At 43.2% G+C, this 20,137-nt stretch overlaps 1 protein-coding gene across 1 annotated transcript; it reads right to left on the bottom strand.

Annotated features, from left to right (window-relative positions):
- Nucleotides 1-6,448: 6,448 nt before the first annotated feature.
- On the bottom strand, nt 6,449-20,104 carry LOC123627646 (bifunctional heparan sulfate N-deacetylase/N-sulfotransferase 3-like). The gene is made up of 6 exons (XM_045537320.1): nt 20,099-20,104; nt 17,128-17,298; nt 15,020-15,129; nt 9,148-9,250; nt 7,396-7,506; nt 6,449-6,460 (listed from the first exon to the last, which is right to left on the bottom strand). The coding sequence occupies exons 1-6, from the start codon at nt 20,102-20,104 to the stop codon at nt 6,449-6,451; spliced, it is 513 nt and encodes a 170-aa protein (XP_045393276.1).
- Between the last annotated feature and the right edge of the window lie 33 nt (nt 20,105-20,137).

A 20,137-nucleotide genomic window follows, 5' to 3' on the forward strand; every position in this document is an offset into this window, starting at 1 on the left:
CTTTTAGGCATCTTGCTTCACTCTGCCCCTCCCCCCCATTCTTCTATTTTTTTATAGGATATTTGCAATGTGGAATCTCAAACCAAATCACTGAACTGTTTATACCCTGCTGTGTTAAGACCTACTGGTTTATCTTGCCCTAAGAATGGATCTTCTACCTTTATAACGATGCTACCATGTATAATGATCGGTGACTGCCTTGGTTACTTTGAAAATGGTTTACAGAGTGATACAGATCTCCAAAATGGTGACACGTTTCATTTTATAATATTAGGAAATAACATTTGTTAATATCGCCACCAATGTCATCAGAGAGGCCTTCAAACATGAGTCTGCCGTCAAGTTCAGGGCAGCTGGCACAAGTCACAAAATTCTCCTCTTCACTTGAAAGCTCAAATTTTATCATCGGCAACAAATACCGTCGATTGTTTTCTTTGAAGTGACAGGCTCACTTTGTTCCTTTTCAAGGAGACGTTTGCCGGCGGCTCAAGTCTGTGTAACCGTAGCTCTTTGTCAGTCACTCTTCCAGGTAAACACGATGCTCCACAAGTAAAGCGGCTGGTTTCACTCGCATCACAAACAGCTGCTTGAGTGCTTTTGCCCAGGACAACCGTCCTGCCCTGACACTTGGTCACGCAGAGTAGGAAAGAGATGCACACTCGAGGGTCCAAATGGAATAACAGGCCTTTTACAGCTCTGTCAGAGACGTTCCTATGTGACACTGACATTTTGAGAAATGGAGCGTGTGACGATGAGCACAGTGACTCTCAGCACGGCTCGATCGCGTGTTGCAGCACCCTGAGAAACCCGCACGGTGACAAAGGCATGTAGTGACATAGTTTTGTTATGAACATGGAAATACCTTTGACCTCGCGGACTCCCAGAAGGGGACTCTGGTCTGCCGGGGGTGCACAGACTGTGCTTGGAGAGCTGCCGTTCCGCAGTGCTCGGCGCTTCCCTGTCAGTCAGTCCCGTGATGTCCAGCGTCTGCTGCTCAGACCTCTTGCCTCTGTGCCCCTCCTTCTGGACACTGTCAGCGCTAAACATTTGCAGACTTAGTTTCTTGAATGATAAGTGGTGGTGGTTATACAGTGATGCATGCAAAAGTCCAAGTATATTTCCCTGGTCCCTCGCGCTAGTCCCCCTTACCAAAGGTGACTCACTTGTACCCTATCTAAGCCCTGCCAATGACCTCCATGAGTCCAGTCACCCCTTTCTCTTGATTGCTCGGTTTGTCCACTTCAAGCCGTGTCTGTTGGCTCCCACAGGGAGGACGAGACATTAACTCGTTTACATTATTGTTGCCCACTTACACTCTTGCTCATCTTCCTCATTTTAGGGCACATGTTTGTTTTCGGTTTTGCTTTTGGCTCCTTTGGTTGTGTTTGTGCATTTATATGATGTACCTAAATGTCCATTTCTGCTAAACTTGACACAGGCCAAGAACAGACAGGGGGGACTGTTCTCTACAGGTAAAGCCCAACGTGATTCACGGCTGCTCCCCTGGGGCAGAGTGGGTGAGAGGCAGGCGTGGTAATAGCTGCTGTGACTCCACCATCAGCCACAGGAGAGGTGGTGGCCTCTCTTCACCGTGATCACGTTTGACTTCCATTGACAGGTGGGAAACTGGGGGCCACCAGAGTCACCTGCCCAGTGTTAGTTAAGAACAGACGTTGGACTGCAGTCCCCTCTCTCCTCCTTGCTGTTCTCATCGTACCGAGGGCGTCCCTGTAGTTCACTGGGGATGTGAACAATATGGTTTTAGCAGGTTGGTCCTAGGTGGGAGGCAGAAGTTACCAGTTATATTTTCATAGCTTTTTATTGTTTTTAAAATTATAAATCTGTCAATTTGTTTCTATGTGAAGTGAATTTTATTTTTGGTAGTATATTCGTTTTGTGGGCTTTTAGAAGTCGTGTTTGCCTTGAAGGGCGTACAGTAAATTCTGAAATGATGCACGAAAGCCGGAGGAGTGCGTTGCATGTTAAGCTGGCATTTCTGTTAAAAGTGGTTGGAGCAGAAAAAAGTTGAGATTCAGAATATTCTGTACCAAATAGGGAAAAGGAGACTCCTCTGGTCCAGCTGCATAAATTGTGTGTCATGTTTAAGAGCCAGGCTGGTCTCCGTTTCAGCTAGGGATGTGAAATAGGGCCCTTCGGAGGCAGAAACGCGGACGCAGGCGTCTCTGACACCGCGTTTGTTCCCTCCTCACCAAGAAGCCGCTCGATGGAGACGGCTGTAGGGAAGATTTGTCACGGATGCCGCGGGCTTCGGGAATATCTCACATTTTCGTTCAGTTTTCTGCATGGTGAAGTCTGGGCAGATGCATACTTTCTAACGGTATCTGGGAGATTTTACGCTGGGAGTATTTGTGAAATTTGCTTTGAGTTCCTCGAGAGGGACTGATGAGTAAGCGTGACGCCTAATGTTGTGCGTCAGCTCTGGCTGGGCCGCAGGGTGCCCGGAGCGCGGTTGAGTCTTATTTCTGGGTGTGGCTGTGGGCGTGTCTTGATGACATCACGTGTGGGTGTGGGCGTGTCTTGATGACATCACGTGTGGGTGTGGCTGTGGGCGTGTCTTGACAGCACGTGTGGGCGTGTCTTGATGACATCACGTGTGGGCGTGGCTGTGGGCGTGTCTTGATGACATCACCTGTGAATCGGCAGCCTGAGCAGAGCGGGTGCCTTCCCCAGGGTCCGTGGGCGCCACCCAGCCATCAAGGGCCAGGACGCGGCTGACGGGCGGAGACGGTTGAACTGACCGCCCCGGCTGCGCGGCCGGACACGGAGCTCCCGTCCTCGGCGCCTGCGGTTCTCAGGCCAGAGCCTGCCCCGCTGGCTCTCAGGTCTTGGGACTGTCCAGCCTGCAGGGGCCGGATCGTCCTGGGCCCTCTCAGCCTCTGAGATCACGCGATTCAGCGCCTTATAATGAGTGTGCGTGTGTGTACACACATGCACACACACAAACATACATATACATATACACAGAGACACACAAACGCACATGTATACACACAGGAACACGTACAAACACACATACACATACATATATATACACACATACACACAGAGACACACACACAAACATATATACACACACAGAAACACACATACACATATACACACACAGGGACACACACACACACATACACACAGAGAGACACACAAACATACACACATACACACATATATATACACAGAGACACACACACAAATATATACACGCACACACACACATCCCCACACCCAGAGACACACATATGTGCACACACCCACAAACACATACACACACATATATACATACCCACACATATATAGATACACACACATATACATACATCCCCACACCCACAGAGACACACACACACACACACACACACACACACACACACCCCCCACTGAGACACACACATGTATGTGTATCTCCTCCTGGTTCTGTTTATCCGGAGAGTTCCACTGTGGAATACGAGGTAGTTGACGGGAATCCAACAAGTGAAAGTCTTTTCTTATTCACGCTCTTCACGATTTCTTTCTCTAAGAAACGCTCCAAAGGAGAGGATGAGCATGCTGCTAGTTCTAATTTTAGTGATTAATTTTTGTATTTATAACTTTTGGGAATAGACTGAGAAGTGATAGAAACACAAAGATTAGCATAGTTTCAGGATTAATAGAAGAAGGTACACAGGAAGGTTAAAAAATAAATTTAATATACTAACAAATAAGTGAATAAATTTTACTTTATAACATCTGTTACGAGCACTGAATATACAGAGAACTTTTATGGACAAGAAATTGGGGGCAATGGCAAGAACTAGTAGTAGCACTGGGCAGGGGAGCCCCCAAATTCTGCTCAGTACCCTGGGCCATAGGTGAGAGGTTCACTCAGAGTAGATTCTAGATTTTCTTGGGGATGGAACCAGTGTCACACCATGTGGGTTAGTCAGGGTTGATTAGAGAAAGAGAGTCCACAAGAGACACAGATGTGATTTGTGATGCGGGGTTTTGCCTCCGTGCCCACACAGCTGGGGAGGCCCAGGTCTGCCGTCTGCCAGCTGGGGACAGGGCGAGGTCACTGGTGTATTACAATTCAGTCTACGACCGAAGGCCCGAGAACCAGGAGAGCCGGGGGTGTGAAGCCCAGTGTGAAGGCAGAAGGTGAGAGGAGACGTCCCGGCTCGACCGGGGGCCGTGTCGGGGACCAGGCTGTGGGGGTTCAGCTGGGGCACCCCAACCGCGCGGGGGCGGGGGCGGGGCCGGGGGCTGCAACATAACAAAATCTGTCTAGAAAGGAAAGGATTGGCATAGAGGCAAGAACATTGTGGAGAATGAAGATAAATGTCCCACTTTACCCCATCGCCCCCCGTTTTGCAGAGATTGTTTGTTGTGCTAGATTTTTATAAAGGAGAGACTGATACCTTTTAAAACGCTAAAGAAAGCAGGGGTCCGTTTGTGTGGGGCAGAGCAGAGTCGGGGTTCTCGAGTCTGTTAAGTACAGTCGTGTGGTCTCTTGTGCCCTCATGCCAGGGTCCCACGGTGGGCTAGACGCTGGCTTTACATCTGTTAGAACTAAAACAACTACAAGCACAATCAAATGTAGGAGAAGGATCTGTGAATGGTTACTTTCTCTCTACCCCACCCCTTCGTTACGTGTGTGTGTGTGTGTATGCGTGTGCTTGTGTGTATAAAACTTACCACGTACAACTTACTGATTTCCTGCCTGGAAGCTTTCTGTCCATCTGTCCACTCTGAACCCTGTCAGCGTATCTCTGCTCTAGAACCACCTCACACTCACCCCCAGGCAAAACCACCAAATACTGACTTACCACCCCAAAAATCATCAATCCCAAACTCTTCATTTTCTTATCAGTTTATTGTCATCCATATGAGGTACCATGCTACCATTAGAATTATATCCAGGTTTTTTATTTTAAAAAACTCAGAGAAAAAAATGTTTCCAGTAATTTTCATTCAATGTGAATGACAAGAATATCATAGCTATAAACATTGAAATAACCATTTCATTTCTTCCTGAGGAAGTGTCACATTTTAAGCAATGAAACAGGGAATTCTATACAAAGCTAGTTTTCAATTGCATTGTCGCTCATTCTTTTCTCGTGTGTATTTGTTACTTGCAGAATCGTTGGTCACCGCTGGAGGCCACAGCGTGGACAGGAGGCGTGTCCCCTAGATGGTGATGCCAGCTTCAGGACATGCCGAGTGGTCAAATATCCTTTCACACATTCGCTGCTCTGAGCCTGTATTTGTGAATGATAGTTTGGTGTTTTCTCTTCCTGTTTTCCTCTATTTACACAGGCATCAAGCATGTTTCTGACATTTATCTTAAAGGGTGAGCTATTCAGTCACCTCAGTTTACCTGGACAGAACGATGCCATTAGCAGCTTGCCTTAGACGTTCAAATGGCCATCTTACCATTAAAGCATAAATGTCTCAGTTTTTACCTTTTTCAAATCAGCATAAATGTTATCACCAAATGAAAATATGGCACTGTATATATAACTGCTGGAGCCTATTCTGTGTTTGACCTCTTAACCCAGTTTTCTCAAATTGGCGGCGACGCAAGACTGTGATAACTTTCCTGGCATGTTTGGCACGTGTGGCCTCACAGAGGCAGCTGGGGAGCCTGCAGACTCAGTTTAGCAGGTGTGTCCAAGTGACTTTGCTTTTGCAGTCGGGGGGGGGGTCTTAAAAACTGGTTCTTTCTCCAATTTTTTTCTGCTAATAGTTTGTTTAAAACTTAGTGTATCCTTTGGGTACATAAAACTTTAAAAAAACATTTACTTAGTAATTGTAATATACGCTAAAGATTTTATAGAATAATAAGTGGAAGGATCTCACAGTTTGCTCACAAATAACTGATAGTTTTACACGTTGTAATAACAATGAAAGTATTTTTGCTAGAGATTTTCCTTGCATATCTTGTTTTTCTAATCATACCTGTGATAACATTTTATAAAGGCTTATAATTATAGCAGGGAATTTATTTAATTTTCAAATGTGTACCATGGAGTACATTTGAAAATTAAGTAAATGTTAACAGGAAAATAAGTATGACTTCCCTTTTCTTTTTTGAATACTTTATTAGTCATGTATATCACTTAAAATTTAAGTGTAAATATATTTCAAGAGCCATGCTTTGCTCATCTTTGTACTTTCTGCTTTAATTTAGTAGGTAATCCATATGTCTAAATGTTTTGTTATCTTCCACCAGAGTGATGTGTGAAATATTTAAAAATACGCTAGTGTTTCTCTGCCTTGTATCAAAAGTATCATTGTAAATACTGGATTACAAATCATATATTAATTTTTTGTTATAAATCTCTGCGTTACATAATTTTATTTTGAACTACCTGGAAAAATGTTGTTTTTCAATAATTTAAATGTAAATAGCCTAAACACATCATCTAGGGAAACTGTCCTTAGTTTTCATTTACTAGATTTTGCTCTGGGGGACATAAAAAAAAAACTATTCACATTTAAGTCAATCTGTTTCTGGAGATGACACATACTTTAGATTCTGTGCATGCATTTCTGTAGAACTGTGAGGACTACTGGAATAGATTTGCAGCAGGTGGACACAGAGTTCTCAGTGATGTTCTCCCTTTTAGAGAATTTAGTCAGTACACTTTACATGATTATTTACTCTTTTGGCATATTCGATGTGTTTCCATTTACCATCTGACAGTTTTACAATATATATTTCAGTATAACAGTTACATTATGACGGAGGAGTTAGTAATCTTTACATAAATGCACTAGACTATGACAAATCACTTTTTTTTTTTTTGCTATCGCACTTATCTTTTTGTTGATGCAGATAAAGCTCATATATAACTTTTCCACTCCCTGATCTAGCACAAATTATAATTTACAGTTATTTCTAAACACTTCAGTGGATTTGAATTTTGGCAAGCATTTTTCATGAGTGTTATGCTTTTGACATTTTATGCTACATTGTGAAGTTTATTTTGCTTCTTGTTTTGTAGGACTTCATAGAATCAAAGAATAAGAAAACATTGTACAGGCAAACAGCAGTCTAAAAATCTACAGAGACACAATCTTAGCTGATACGTAAAAGTGTAAGTATTACTACGAATGGGACAGTTCTGCATTTAATATACGTAAGTGCAAAGTAGTCTATGATACTCCCACGGGCTCAGGTATGGGTTAAGAGAAAGACCATAGGCCTCAAGGCTTGTAACACACTTTTTCTTTTTTTCTAATCATCCACATGCCAGCACATGGAAGGAAATTTGTTCTTTTTTCTCATGTGAAGAGGTATATTTTCAACAGCCTTTTGGTAGCTTCTGGAAGCTTTGGAAAAGGTGCATTTTACATGGCAGCTGAAGTCTCCAGAAGTTTCTGTCAGTGCTATCTCACCTTCTGCAGCTCCTGTCTGAGCCAGGATGGCAGCAGCTGCCCCAGTCTGTGCAGCAGCTTCGAGAGCTCCACGTTGTGCTCTAGGTCGTAGCTCGACAGAAATGCTCTGCTCTGCGCGGGGCGGGGGGGATAAAAGCACATTTCATTTTGAAGTAGGTTTCATAGACTCTGACTTAAATCAGTATCGAGTATACCATATCTGGGTTAAAGTTTACGGTGAGCATGTGCAATGTTTAGGTCACCCTGGGATGTTTTGGCGATGGTCCTGAGACAGGTGACGGCATGTTCTGTTCGAGGAGGCGGTGAACCACATGGGCACAGCCCTGCCTGCCCCACCCGGCCCCGCACAGTTTTATTTCCTCCTCTTTGGACTCTACTGTACGAACCAGCACTTCACTCCCTCAGGTAAACCCAAGATGTATCACCATGACCTTGTTAAGAGATCTAGAAGAATTGATATTCTGAAAAGTTGTGTTTTTCTTACCTTTCTCTACCACCAAATTTAGCATTATGTTTCAGTATGTCTGTGTTGGACCAGAGTAAAATGAAATGCTAAGAAAGAGATGCTTCAGTGTCTTTTAAACATTTCAGCTTTGATAAATACGTAGGGAAATAGCTTTGACATAAATGAAAATGATATATTCTATATTACTTTCTTAAAATACAATAGAAATTGCACTTTAGTTTCTTTTAATGGGTTGGGATTATTTTCATAGTGCGCTGAAGGTGTATTTTAATAATCAGCCAATGAAAACTGGAGTTCTGAGAATGCAACTTATCAAAACGACAGCGCCCTCCTCCAGGAATCTCAGCATCAGCCTATGGAGGACGGGCCGTCACCATCGGGCTGGCACAAAAAGTGGCCCTGAAAGTCTTGTTAGAGAAAAGTATGCAAATCAGTTCAGCTCACCTTAGGATTCTCAGACCAGTTAACATAATATATTAAACATTGTGGGGGGGGAAAAATCCCAAATAATTATTTTAATTTATGAGATCTAGAAAAATTATAAATCATAATCTACCTACATTCTTTTATCCAAACTATATACTAACTGGACTGAATATGAAATAAAAATATTAATAAATCTTTATATGAAATAAGCACTAAAGTCAAAATACAGGGTATGCAAACTGAGAAAATGCGGCATTACGTGATCACATCACTATTCTAAACAAAACCACCATGAGGGGCTAGATGCATACCACAAAGTGTGCATGTCCCCCTGCCCCAAAGCCTAAATTACCTTCTAGTATGTTAGACGTTTGGGAAATACATTAATGCTTTAATTGCATTAGCATATTAACAGTTCAGAGCCGAGCATACTATATTAGTAATTAATATCATTACCCAGGCCACACTTCCTACTACAGAGTGACGTAGGCAGTGAAACAAAATGGAAATCTTTTGGTCCTGTTTTCACTTTCCAATTGATATATTTCCTGTCTCGGTTTCAGTTAACATTTACGCTCAAATGTCTGTGCAGGTATCGTTCTTTTTGGGATGAGCTGTTATCTTTTTGTTTTTATTCAAAATGTCAAATTCTATTGTTTTACTTTGTTCTTGCATGATAGGTAATAATATATCATTGGAAAAATCAAAACAAGCCGTCTACATGTACTAAAATCAAAATGTCACTTTTAATTTTGACTTTAGCCTGAATTTTGACTTTAGTTTTCTAAGAAAGCAGCTATGACGTTCTTTTTTTTTTTTTATCATTTTGCTTAGTTTGTATTTTTAAGCTCTGTACTTACATCAGAATCCATTGGAGGGTATTTCCTTCCTTTGCTCTTTCCAAGGCATTTTGTTTTACCTTCTTCCAATAGCTGACACCAGAAACCTTTATGCGAATCAAACCTAGAAAAGTAAAAATACAAAAAAACCCACAAATCATTTTTCAAGCAATTCATAAGATATAATGACCAATACATAAACATTTTTATTTGGATATCAGTGATAACAATCTATAACCAGAGAAACTTTTTTGTTTTGTTTTTAAACTACATCCCTTGGCATAAAGTCTTTTGGCATACTTCTGAATTCTCAGTCCATCTGTTATATCTGTGAGTTTGCCAGATTTCTAATAGGAAAATTTCCAGTGGAAGTTCTCCTGTTAATAGAAGTAACAAAACTACCTCTTCATCTAGAAGGAAAAAATTCATAAGTTTCAAGCCCACTTTTTTTTTTTCTGTAGGATTTAAAATGAAAAGTCAATCTTCATCTATGTCTATGGATTTACATGGTACTCATATCTTACAACCTATAGGACAATGGGAGAGAAAGGGTTTTGGTGGGCCATGGAGTGGTTACTTTTAGGATTTTCTGTCTATAATCTATTTTTCTTCCAGAGCTACTTTCTTCTTTTGGCATGAGCTCTGTATTAAAGTAATAGCACCTATAAATGGCATTTTGATGCCATAACTATAATAAAATAATAGAAGCACATCAAATTTTATGTTTTAGTTTACCAGAATATTTCATGTAAGTTTCTCATTTGCATTTTCATTATAACCTCTGAAGGATATCATGTGTAGGATTCTTCCCATTTTATGGCACTTTGCATAGTGTTTGCCTGTTGTAAACATTAGCTGAATAAAAAAATGAAAAAGAAGAAAATGTTTGTCAAGGTTTATTTATCTTAGACTATATACTTTTTCAGTATTCAGGTCATAAGTCTAAGCTTCCTGACTCTAGAGTCAGGGCCTTTTCTTTTTTACTGGTCTCTAGGTCTATTTTGTATTATAAATAAAGCAGTTATTTCCATGCTTAGATATAAAAGTGAAAGTAATTGTCAGAAATGATAATTCTGGCTGGGCGCAGTGGCTCATGCCTGTAATCCTAGCACTTTGGGAGGCCAAAGAGGGAGGATTGCTTGAGGGCAAGAGTTGGACACCAGCCTGGGCAACAAAGTGAGACCCCAAAACCAAAAAACAACAAGAAATGACAATTCTTCCACATTGCTTTTGTTATTAAGTAACTCTGTTGCCACATCTCCTTCTCCATTAGAAAGAATTATCACTTAGGGTCATTACTTCTCAGATGCTGCTTCTCAACACAGGAGTGGAAAACCACATACCACATGTGGGAGCTAAGCCACACGGTGCGCAGGTGCACGGACTGATACAGTGGACACCGGAGACTTAGAAGGGGGGAGACCGCAAAGGGGGTGAGGGAAGAAAAACTACCTCTGAGGCGCAGTGAGCACTGTTCGGGGATGGGTTCACTAAAAAACCAGACAGCACTTCTATACAGTTCATCCGTGTCACCAGAACCCACTTGTACCGTTAAGTCTATCCACATCTATCAAATCTATCAGAAGACTAAATATTTGTAGAATATCAGCTCTCTCCAAACCTATCTATAGATTCAGTGTGATTCCAATCAAAACTCCAGTGGACTCTTTTGTTAGTAGAAATTCAAATGACTGGAAACTGCATGGAAATTTAAAGGACCTAGAGAAGGTCCTGACTTTGAAAACAAAGAGCAGAGCTGCAGATCTGACACTACTGATGTCAACATTTTCTGACTCCAGGCAATGCGGTGCCGGCATCAGTGGCCCAGCGGAGCGAAATAAGAGTGCAGACGTGGACCTGCCCATCTGTGGGCAACTGATTTTCAAAAAATAGGAGCCAAGGTAATTCAATGCGAAAAGATTAGTTTTTCATACAGATTGCACAAGAAAAATTGATATCTATCTGGGAAAAGTGAAAATTGACCCTTACACCTCACACTGTATATAAAAATTAACTTGAAATGGATTATTGACCTAAATTTAAGTGCTAAAACTAATAAAAATTTTGGGAGAAAACATAGGGAAAAACACATAGCAAATTTTTGTATTCAAACTATGCTACAAGGCTGTGGTTATTAAATCAGCTTGGTGTTGGCACAAAAACAGGGACACAGACAAATGGAACAGAACTGAGAATCAGATATAAAACCAAACTCCTATAGCCATCTAATCTTTGACAAGGCAGACAAAAACATACACTGGGGAAAAGATTCCTTACTCAATAAATGGTGCTGGGAAAACTGGATAGCCACATGTAGGAGACTGAAACAGGACCCACACCTTTCACCTCTCACAAAAATCAAATCACGGTGGATAACAGACTTAAACCTCAGGTGTGAAACTATTAGAATTCTAGAAGAAAATGTGGGAAACACTCTTACAGACATTGGCCTAGGCAAAGAATTTATGAAGACCCCAAAGGCAATCACAGCAACAACAAAAATAAATAAATGGGACCTGATCAAATTAAAAAGTTTCTGCACAGCCAAAGAAACTGTCATGAGAACAAACAGACAACTTACAGAATGGGAGAAAATATTCGCATGCTACACATTTGATAAAGGCCCCATAACTACAATCTATTTAGAACTCAGGAAAATCAGCAAGAAAAAATCAAACAACACTATCAAAAAGTGGGCAAAGGACTTGAACAGAATCTTTTCAAAAGAAGACAGAACAATGGCCAACAAACATATGAAAAAATGCTCAACATCTCTAATCATCAGGGAAATGCAAATCAAAACCACAATGAGATACCACTTAACTCCAGTGAGAATGGCCTTTATCAAAAAGTCCTAAAACAATAAATGTTGTCGTGGATACGGAGAGACAGAAACGCTCACACACTGCTGGTGGGACTGCAAACTAGTGCAACCCCTGTGGAAAGCAATATGGAGATACCTTAAACAGATTCAAGTAGACCTACCATTCGATCCAGCAATCCCATTACTGGGCATTTACCCAAAAGAACAAAAGATAGTCTATAAAAAGACATCTACACTAGAATGTTTACAGTAGCACAATTCACAATTGCAAAGATGTGGAAACAACCCAAGTGCCCATCAATACATGAGTGGATTAATAAAATGTGGTATATGTACACCATGGAGTTCTACTCAGCTATAAGAAACAATGGTGATCTAACACCTTTTGTATTTTCCTGGATAGAGTTGGAACCCATTCTATTAAGTGAAGTATCCCAAGAACGGAAAAATAAGCACCACATGTACTCATCATCAAATTGGTTTCACTGATCATCACCTAAGAGCACATACAGGAATAACATGGATCGGGTGTCGGGCAGATGTGGGGGGAGGGGATGGGTGTATACATACATAATGAGTGCTATGTGCACTGTCTAGGGGATGGACACACTTGAAGCTCTGACTCGGGGGTGGGGGGTGGGGGGCAAGGGCAATATACGTAACCTAAACTTTTGTACCCCCACAATATGCTGAAATAAGAATAAAAAAATAAAGTCCCCCCCAAAAAATAGACCTTATTTCATTCATTTATTCTACTGTGTGCAAAGCACTGAGTTTATGTGGTTAGCTGAGAATTCATACTGGTTTGCAGTTTAGTACATCCTTAGAGAACTTTAAATGAAAAAAAAAAATGTTTTTAAGCCCCAAAGAGATGGTCTTCACTATCACTGGCAGGAAAATAAGAAGTAATAACAAAGTATACAAAGGATCTCTTGCCCCCTGGTATACTCGGCATTTCTGAGGCCATACTTGTACCTCTCATCATTTCCAGCATTGGCCAAGCACCACGGAAAGTGTCATTACTCTAACAAGAGTGACTCAGTTGTGAGGTCAGGGTTCAGATAAATAACTGCAAGGGCGTGGGGTGAAGGAAGATCAAATTAGACCTAAGACCATGACACAGAACCTCCAAATACCCCACGACACGTGCACTGCCAGGTTCTGCAAGGTGTGTCAGGCCGACTGATGGCTGACAAAATGTGAAAGAAGCTGAGTGCCCGGCTGGCCCAGAAACCGCATGTATCTTACCTCCCTCCTTCACCCACTGAGCCCCCAGCCAGGGTCAGAGAATCACATAATGGGTAATTTTAGCGGATGCATGCCGGGTACAAAGTGACCCCCAGTCCTCTGTATGTGGCATGTTGCTGTGACACTCTCTGAAGTTGACGCCACCTTTTCTCAGCCCCTCAGCCGTGGGGACGAATGAGAGCTGGCTGCTGAGCGGGGTGTGGACGGGCCACACACGCTGCATGCAGGCCAAGGACCGTACCGTAAGAAGCAGATTCTGTCTTTATAGAAGACTGTACTTTTCTTTTTACTGAAATACAGTGCTTTGCTCTCTACACACGATAAAAGAGACCCAAAGAGAAGCCAGCTTGAAGGAGAAAGCTGTTTAGAAAATAAAAGCTTTCTCTTCTCAGGGATACTTAAAAAGATAGAAAACAGAAAGTGGACTTGAATTTCTAACTGCAGACTAAACTCGTTCCGCTTTCTCTAAGGTTAAGTTGAATGCTGAACACCCGAGGCTCGTGAGTCTGCGTTGGTGCTTGAACCAAGCTCTCGAGACCCGGCAGCACCGAGCACAGAAAACAGGCCCGGGAGGTTCATAACGAGAGCAAAGTGAACGGCTCTCAGCAAGGCAGCTCCAAACTGCAGAGTTCCACCTGCTCCCTTGTCCTCCAAACCAAAGTGTCCCTCTCACGTGCCTCTGCGTGTGATTTGCACAAGACATGAGCAGTATTTCATGTTTTCCTGCCAGTGTTTACTGTCAGGGATGCCGACAGGTAAAGGAAACCTGCCTCTCACTTTCTGAATGGAAATAGGATAAGGAGTACCCCCCCCCCCAAAAAAAAGGGAAAACCAGTTGATCTATGAACTGAGCTTTATACTAAAAACTACAATGGAAGAATTGCATGATACAGTCTTTTTCAGTTTCTTTAAGGCTCAGCCCACAAGCCTAAGATTAAAAAAATTTTTTTATAGTGAGAGTCAGGTCTATGGTCCATTCGACTCAGTGTCTTCCAGTTGTTCTAGAACCTTCACAAATCTGATACACACAACCTTCATAGATCCGAGTGCCGGGCAGAGTGTGCCAGAGGCCTTACTGGACAACACCACGTGGAGCCCGCAGTCAGAGCTGGGGTGCGGGAAGCGAGGCACATGGTGTGCGAGGCCTGGCAGCGAGAGCCTCTTTGAAACCCGGGGTCCCTCCAGCCTCTCCCTGCGGGTCCCAGCCCAGGGACTCAACTGCCTGAGAAAGTCAGAGGAGACCAGCAAAAGCCACACAAGCCAACCAACAACCCAAACCAGCAGTGTAAGTGCCGGGGCCTCTCAAGGCCAGGCGACAGGGTACACTCACAGCGGGTGAGGACGGACAGGCAAGAACCGCAAGTGTGGTTAAGAGCACGGACGTCTCCGACTCAGCTACCTAGTGGGCTATTTTTTGCTGTATGACACTTTCTGAAAATCGCACAAAGAGAGAAGAGTGAGCTCCTAGACTCCCGAGTTAATCACCTGTTCCTACTTCCTCTTTTAAGGTTAGTTGTTAAAGATTCACAACTGTTTTGTTTCTCAATTTCCTTTCAAGGGACATCTTTGCACAATTAATTTGGTGGGTTTTTTTTTTTTCCCATCGTACTTACATCTTTGCACAATTAGGAATCAACAGAGAATTTGGGTCATTTCTTTGGCATATTGTTGAAATGTTCCTTCCCAAGTGGTTAATGCCAAACTGAAAAATAATCAGTATATGAAGAAAAGCTACCCTAAAAATTGCATCACCAAACTACAATTTCTCTAAAACAAGTGCTGTCCTGAAATTTCAATAAAGTAATTAGAATATAAACTTACGTTAAAGCTTCCGAGTAGTTATAATGAGGAGAGACTCCTAGAAACTTCTGGACTTCATCCATCACTGTAGCAGGGTCAGTTCTTAGCTGTTGCCCATCAATAATCAGCAACTAAATTACCAAAGAAACAAACAAACAAAAAACAACCCAGTGCACGCTGAGAACGACCCGTTAACTGTATAGCGAACCATTTCTGTCCTCTGAGCTTATCCCGTAGGAGACGCCGTCCCGGGGGTTTGCAGGTGGCCTTAGGCGTGACAGGTCACCCTCACTCCCGACCGGGAACAAGACATAAATCATGCCAGTTACGCGCATTCACCTTTGGCTATCTGAGAAGTCCTGTAAACATCAGGAAACAGAAAAGGCAGCTGAGGGGAATCAAGAAAGCTTAGAAATGGGACAGGAAATCGCACATGGAAACCGAGTGTGAAAGCAGAGCAGTGACTCCGTCCTCCGGGCTGGGGAGCAGCGCCGCGGAGGAGGAGGAGGAGGAAGAGGAAGGCGCACTCAGCCCAGGTGTGACATGTCCCAGGATGCGCCCTGCAGGGCCCCACGCAGCGGCAGCACTGCGAGGTCTGAAGAAATACCTGGATAACCACGTGCGGGGGAAGGTGAGGCTCCCAGAGGACCCGAACAGGGACAGAATTGCTCAGGAGGCCACAGGGAGACTGTGCGTGCCACTAGGTGACGCTGGGCCCAGCAGGACGCTGTGACAGAGACCGCGACAGCCACCCCAGAGCCTTCAGGGCAGCCCCTGCCCGCACCGCTTCTCCAATGTTCCTCTTGCGTCCGGACCAGCCCTGGACCACGGGCCTTGTGTGGTCACAGACACGCTCCACAGCTGCCCAGCACCTGAAATGCGGCTAATGCAATCGAGGAACTGAATTTTTAATTTTATTTAATATAAATTTAAATAGCCATACATGGTGCCGGCTACAACACCGGACAGCATGGTTCTAGGCGCACAGGCTCCCGCGTCCCACGCCCCCAGGCTGCATAAGCGACCAGTGCAGGGCCAGCCTTGTGCTCTGGGCCAGTGCCAGGCACAGAGAGAGGCAAGAGGACTGAGACGAATGCAGCACACGGGGGTTCCAAAGGGGAATAATGCCGAGGCGGGAGGATCACTCGAGGTCGGGAGTTCAAGACCAGCCTGAGCAAGAGCGAGACCCCGTCTCTACTAAAAATAGAAAGAAATTAGCTGGACATCTAAAAATATATATAGAAAAAAATTAGCTGGGCATGGTGGCACATGCCTGTAGTCCCAGCTACTCAGGAGGCTGAGGCAGGAGGATCGCTTGAGCCCAGGAGTTTGAGGTTGCTGTGAGCGAGGCTGATGCCACGGCACTCTAGCCCGGGCGACAGAGCCAGACTCTGTCTCATAAAAGAAAAAAAAGAAGGCCGGGCGCAGTGGCTCACGCCTGTAATCCTAGCCCTCTGGGAGGCTGAGGCGGGTGGATCGCTCGAGGTCAGGAGTTCGAGACCAGCCTGAGCGAGACCCCGTCTCTACTAAAAATAGAAATAAAAATTATCTGGACAACTAAAAGTATATATGGAAAAAGTTAGCAGGGCATGGTGGTGCATGCCTGTAGTCCCAGCTACTCGGGAGGCTGAGGCAGGAGGATCGCTTGAGCCCAGGAGTTTGAGGTTGCTGTGAGCGAGGCTGATGCCACGGCACTCACTCTAGCCCGGGCAACACAGCGAGACTCTGTCTCAAAAAAACAAAAAAAAAAAAAAAAGAAAAAAGAAAAAAAGAAGGGGAATAATGGTACTTAAGCAAAACAGCGTTTGTGTGGTTTCGTTGAGAGCTTCTCTTTCAAGCTTTATTCATCTAAGAGTAAGAACCAGCGACCTAAGGCTTTTGAAGCTCTTTACAGTCAGGGAAGGTAGGCGTTAGAAAACAGAGCAGGGAGAATTATCCTCAAACACTCTTAGGAAAAAATTAAGCAGTTTTCTACCTCTGCCTGTTTTATTTTTCTCTGCCACAGTTTCGCTTTTTACAACGAAACAGTAAAAGCTAGTAAACGTTTTAACGAGTAAAACCTTTATCCTTGAGGCGAAGTCATCAGTGAATGGTTCTGTCACATCATGTAAGTCACCAGGGCTCCGTACCTGAAAGGGCGGGAAGTGGACGAGCCACCTCTCGATGTGGCTGGCGTACCGGCCCGGCACCAGGCAGCGCTGCTGCAGCGCCCGCAGCTCCCAGGGCGCCCAGGGCCCGGCCGAGATCGCCTCGTAGAAGTTGAACCGCAGAGCGGCGGGGTCCTCGTGCGATCGCTGATGCTAAGAGGGAAAGGCGGATAATTAAACAACCTGAGCCAAGAGCATAGATAATTACAAATCAATCTTCAGGACACGGCTCAAAACTAAAGCAAAGACTGCCTCATTGCTCAAGAGTTATTTATTTTAAAATTAACAAAGGATGAAAATGTTTGCTTGGAGCATCAGGATTTACAGTTATGACCCTGACCAGAGTAAACGTTTGAGAACTTATTTGGCAGGAGTTGAATTCTTGTGGATAGGATTCCTTAGCCAGCTTTACTGAGTGGTTTCCTTAGTGTGTGTCTTTTATTCTGGAAGGAAACTTTTTAATGTCCCCTCTGCAGCCCATCAGCAAACGGTTTATCCCGTGCAGCGGATAGCCGTGAGACACAAGCACGCTGCTAGTTCTGCCAAATAATTCTGCTGTCTCGTAACGCAGTTTTAGATTAGAAAAGCCCTCTCAGCTATTTTAAATGCAGAAACTACTAAAAACTCTGACGTGTACGTTATGTGAAATCCACAGCTTTTATCGTACGTCACCTAGCATCCGAAAGCCAAGACTGTTTTATTTAATGGTCCCCTTTGCGGTGAGTCCGTCATTTATTGTGCAGAAGATGCAGAAAGCAGCAGTCCAACTGGGAAAGGGCTTCCTAATGGCTCTGGCGCGGGCCCAGGGGCTCGAGGAAATCACCTTTTCCTTAAATTGACCAATAAATATTGAGGCTTAGCGGTGGGTTTGTGGATGTTTACTGCATCTGGTTGAATAGCAAATTTTCTACAATTGAGAGTCAAATTACTGTACTACAAACGCGACTAGACTTCGTTAAAGCCTGCGTTTTGCCACTGTGATCTGTGTGTAATATTTGTTAGCTTGCAGCCGGAAAACCTTCTTTTTCTGTAAATTCTCTATTTTTCAGGGGCTAAGTGGTTGCCAAGCTCCAATCTTCTTCTTCCTCTCTGAGTCAATTAAGGTTTATTTCTTTTTTCTCCAGATCCCTGGTGGACGAGGTAAAAGGTGCAAACGCAAATCGGTCAGTTTGCAGTTTGCTGTATATTTTGATTTAAAAGATGGTTCCAGGTTCTGCACGAACGACTAGTATGGAATTGTGGAATTCTCTGGATCTTGGCTTTGGAGGGTGTCTCTACATCCTGGTATGCAGGTTATCACCGGTTTGCCTCTCCAGGATTTCGTCTGCTTTGTATGACCTTCCCTGAGAATCTGCTCCTTCTCTTGTGAGCCTGGAAAAACTGCTCTTGTTAAATAACAAAAGGACTCAGTGCTGGGGGAGTTTATTCTCTGGCATCCTGTCAAGGACTGAGCTGTTTAACATCATCAGCAGTGAGACTGGAACATCCCACTCCTGCCTGGAGGTGTGAGCTACGTGAGCTCTTTAGCACGGAGAAGTAGCCTCGTATCCAACCCACTTGCAGATTTCAGACAATTTCAGGGCTTTTCCTACAACACAACATTCCTCATTTATCTTAAAGTTTCCAAGGAAACAGGACCCTTAGTCTGTTTTTCAGCCCTGACCTGCTGATGACTCCTTGACACACAGCCCTGCCTTGCCCCCATCAAAACAATTCTTCGTTTCAATTTTACCTAAACTTTCCCCCTTACAAATCCTTCCCTCCTCCAGGGAAATGCCCGGCGGTTCTGGTTTTGGGCCCCCCTGGGGCAGCCGGTTAGGAAGCTGCCTCTCCCCGGGGTCTTCATCAGACGGGCTTTCTCGCTGTGTCTGCCCACCACGCACCACTTTCTAATCATATGCTTATTTAGACACATTTCTCCAACTAGACTGAACGTAGTGTCAAGTGTAGCGTCCGCATTTATCGGCTTATTTGCAAATCACACTTACTATCTGGCACCTGGTAGTCATTTAAATTGTTTATGAACAGATGAACACATGAACAGTAGGAAAAGTGTTTTTTAAGTTACAAAACAGAAATGATAACTAAGGGTCCTGGAAGTAAAAACACTGACTCTGTTAATTTTGTTACATTTTTATGTATAATTTCGGCTGCTTTTTATTGAACTATTCCATTCGGTGATTAAAATATCACCGGGACAGGTTTTAACTTTTTTTTCTAGCTATCGTTTTTCATGATATATTAAAGTAAAATGTATTTGATATATAAATATTATTACTAGCATCTGTTAAATTATTTCAAAGTGATCGTAACAGCGCTAGCTTCTAGCCAACATCAGAAACACAATGGCAATGAGTAGATGAGGAGGCTTAGAACAGGTGCAGACAGGCTGGGCTTTCAGGGATGAAGAACTCTTATATCTGCTTTGCCACTGAGTTTTTTTTTTTTTTTAAATACAAAACAGTTGTTTAAACTCTGTTATAGCTGGGGCCAGCAATCTGTGGGCTGCCCTGTGTTTTTATGAATCCAGTTTCATTGGAACACAGCCATGTTCATTCACTGACATGTTATCTGTGGCTTCTTTCAAAATACAAAGGGAGAGTCACCATAGAGACCACATAACCTGCAGAGCCTGACTTTTTGCTGTCCGGCCCTTTGTGGAATACACATGGACTAGATGAAAAATAATCATTTTAAATTATTGTAACCTTTACTTTCAAAATGCAGATGTGTAGAAGCACAGATATATATGTGTACATAATATTTTGGTATATTTTAATTTCTTAATTGCATTAACAAATTTTATTAAATAAATTGATTAAAAATGAACAAAAACTTAATGGAGAAAGTTTCTCCATGAAAATAAAGAAAAATGTATCCAATTTTCTGTAAATATCAAACAAGTAGCAAATCTTCTCTTTTGTTAGAACCTGAGGAGGTGACTGTTGCTAACAGCCATCCTGCCCTGTCCAGACCCCCCTCTACCTGTTGG

This window comes from Lemur catta, chromosome 26 (genome assembly GCF_020740605.2).
Source record: "Lemur catta isolate mLemCat1 chromosome 26, mLemCat1.pri, whole genome shotgun sequence".
NCBI lineage: Eukaryota > Metazoa > Chordata > Mammalia > Primates > Lemuridae > Lemur > Lemur catta.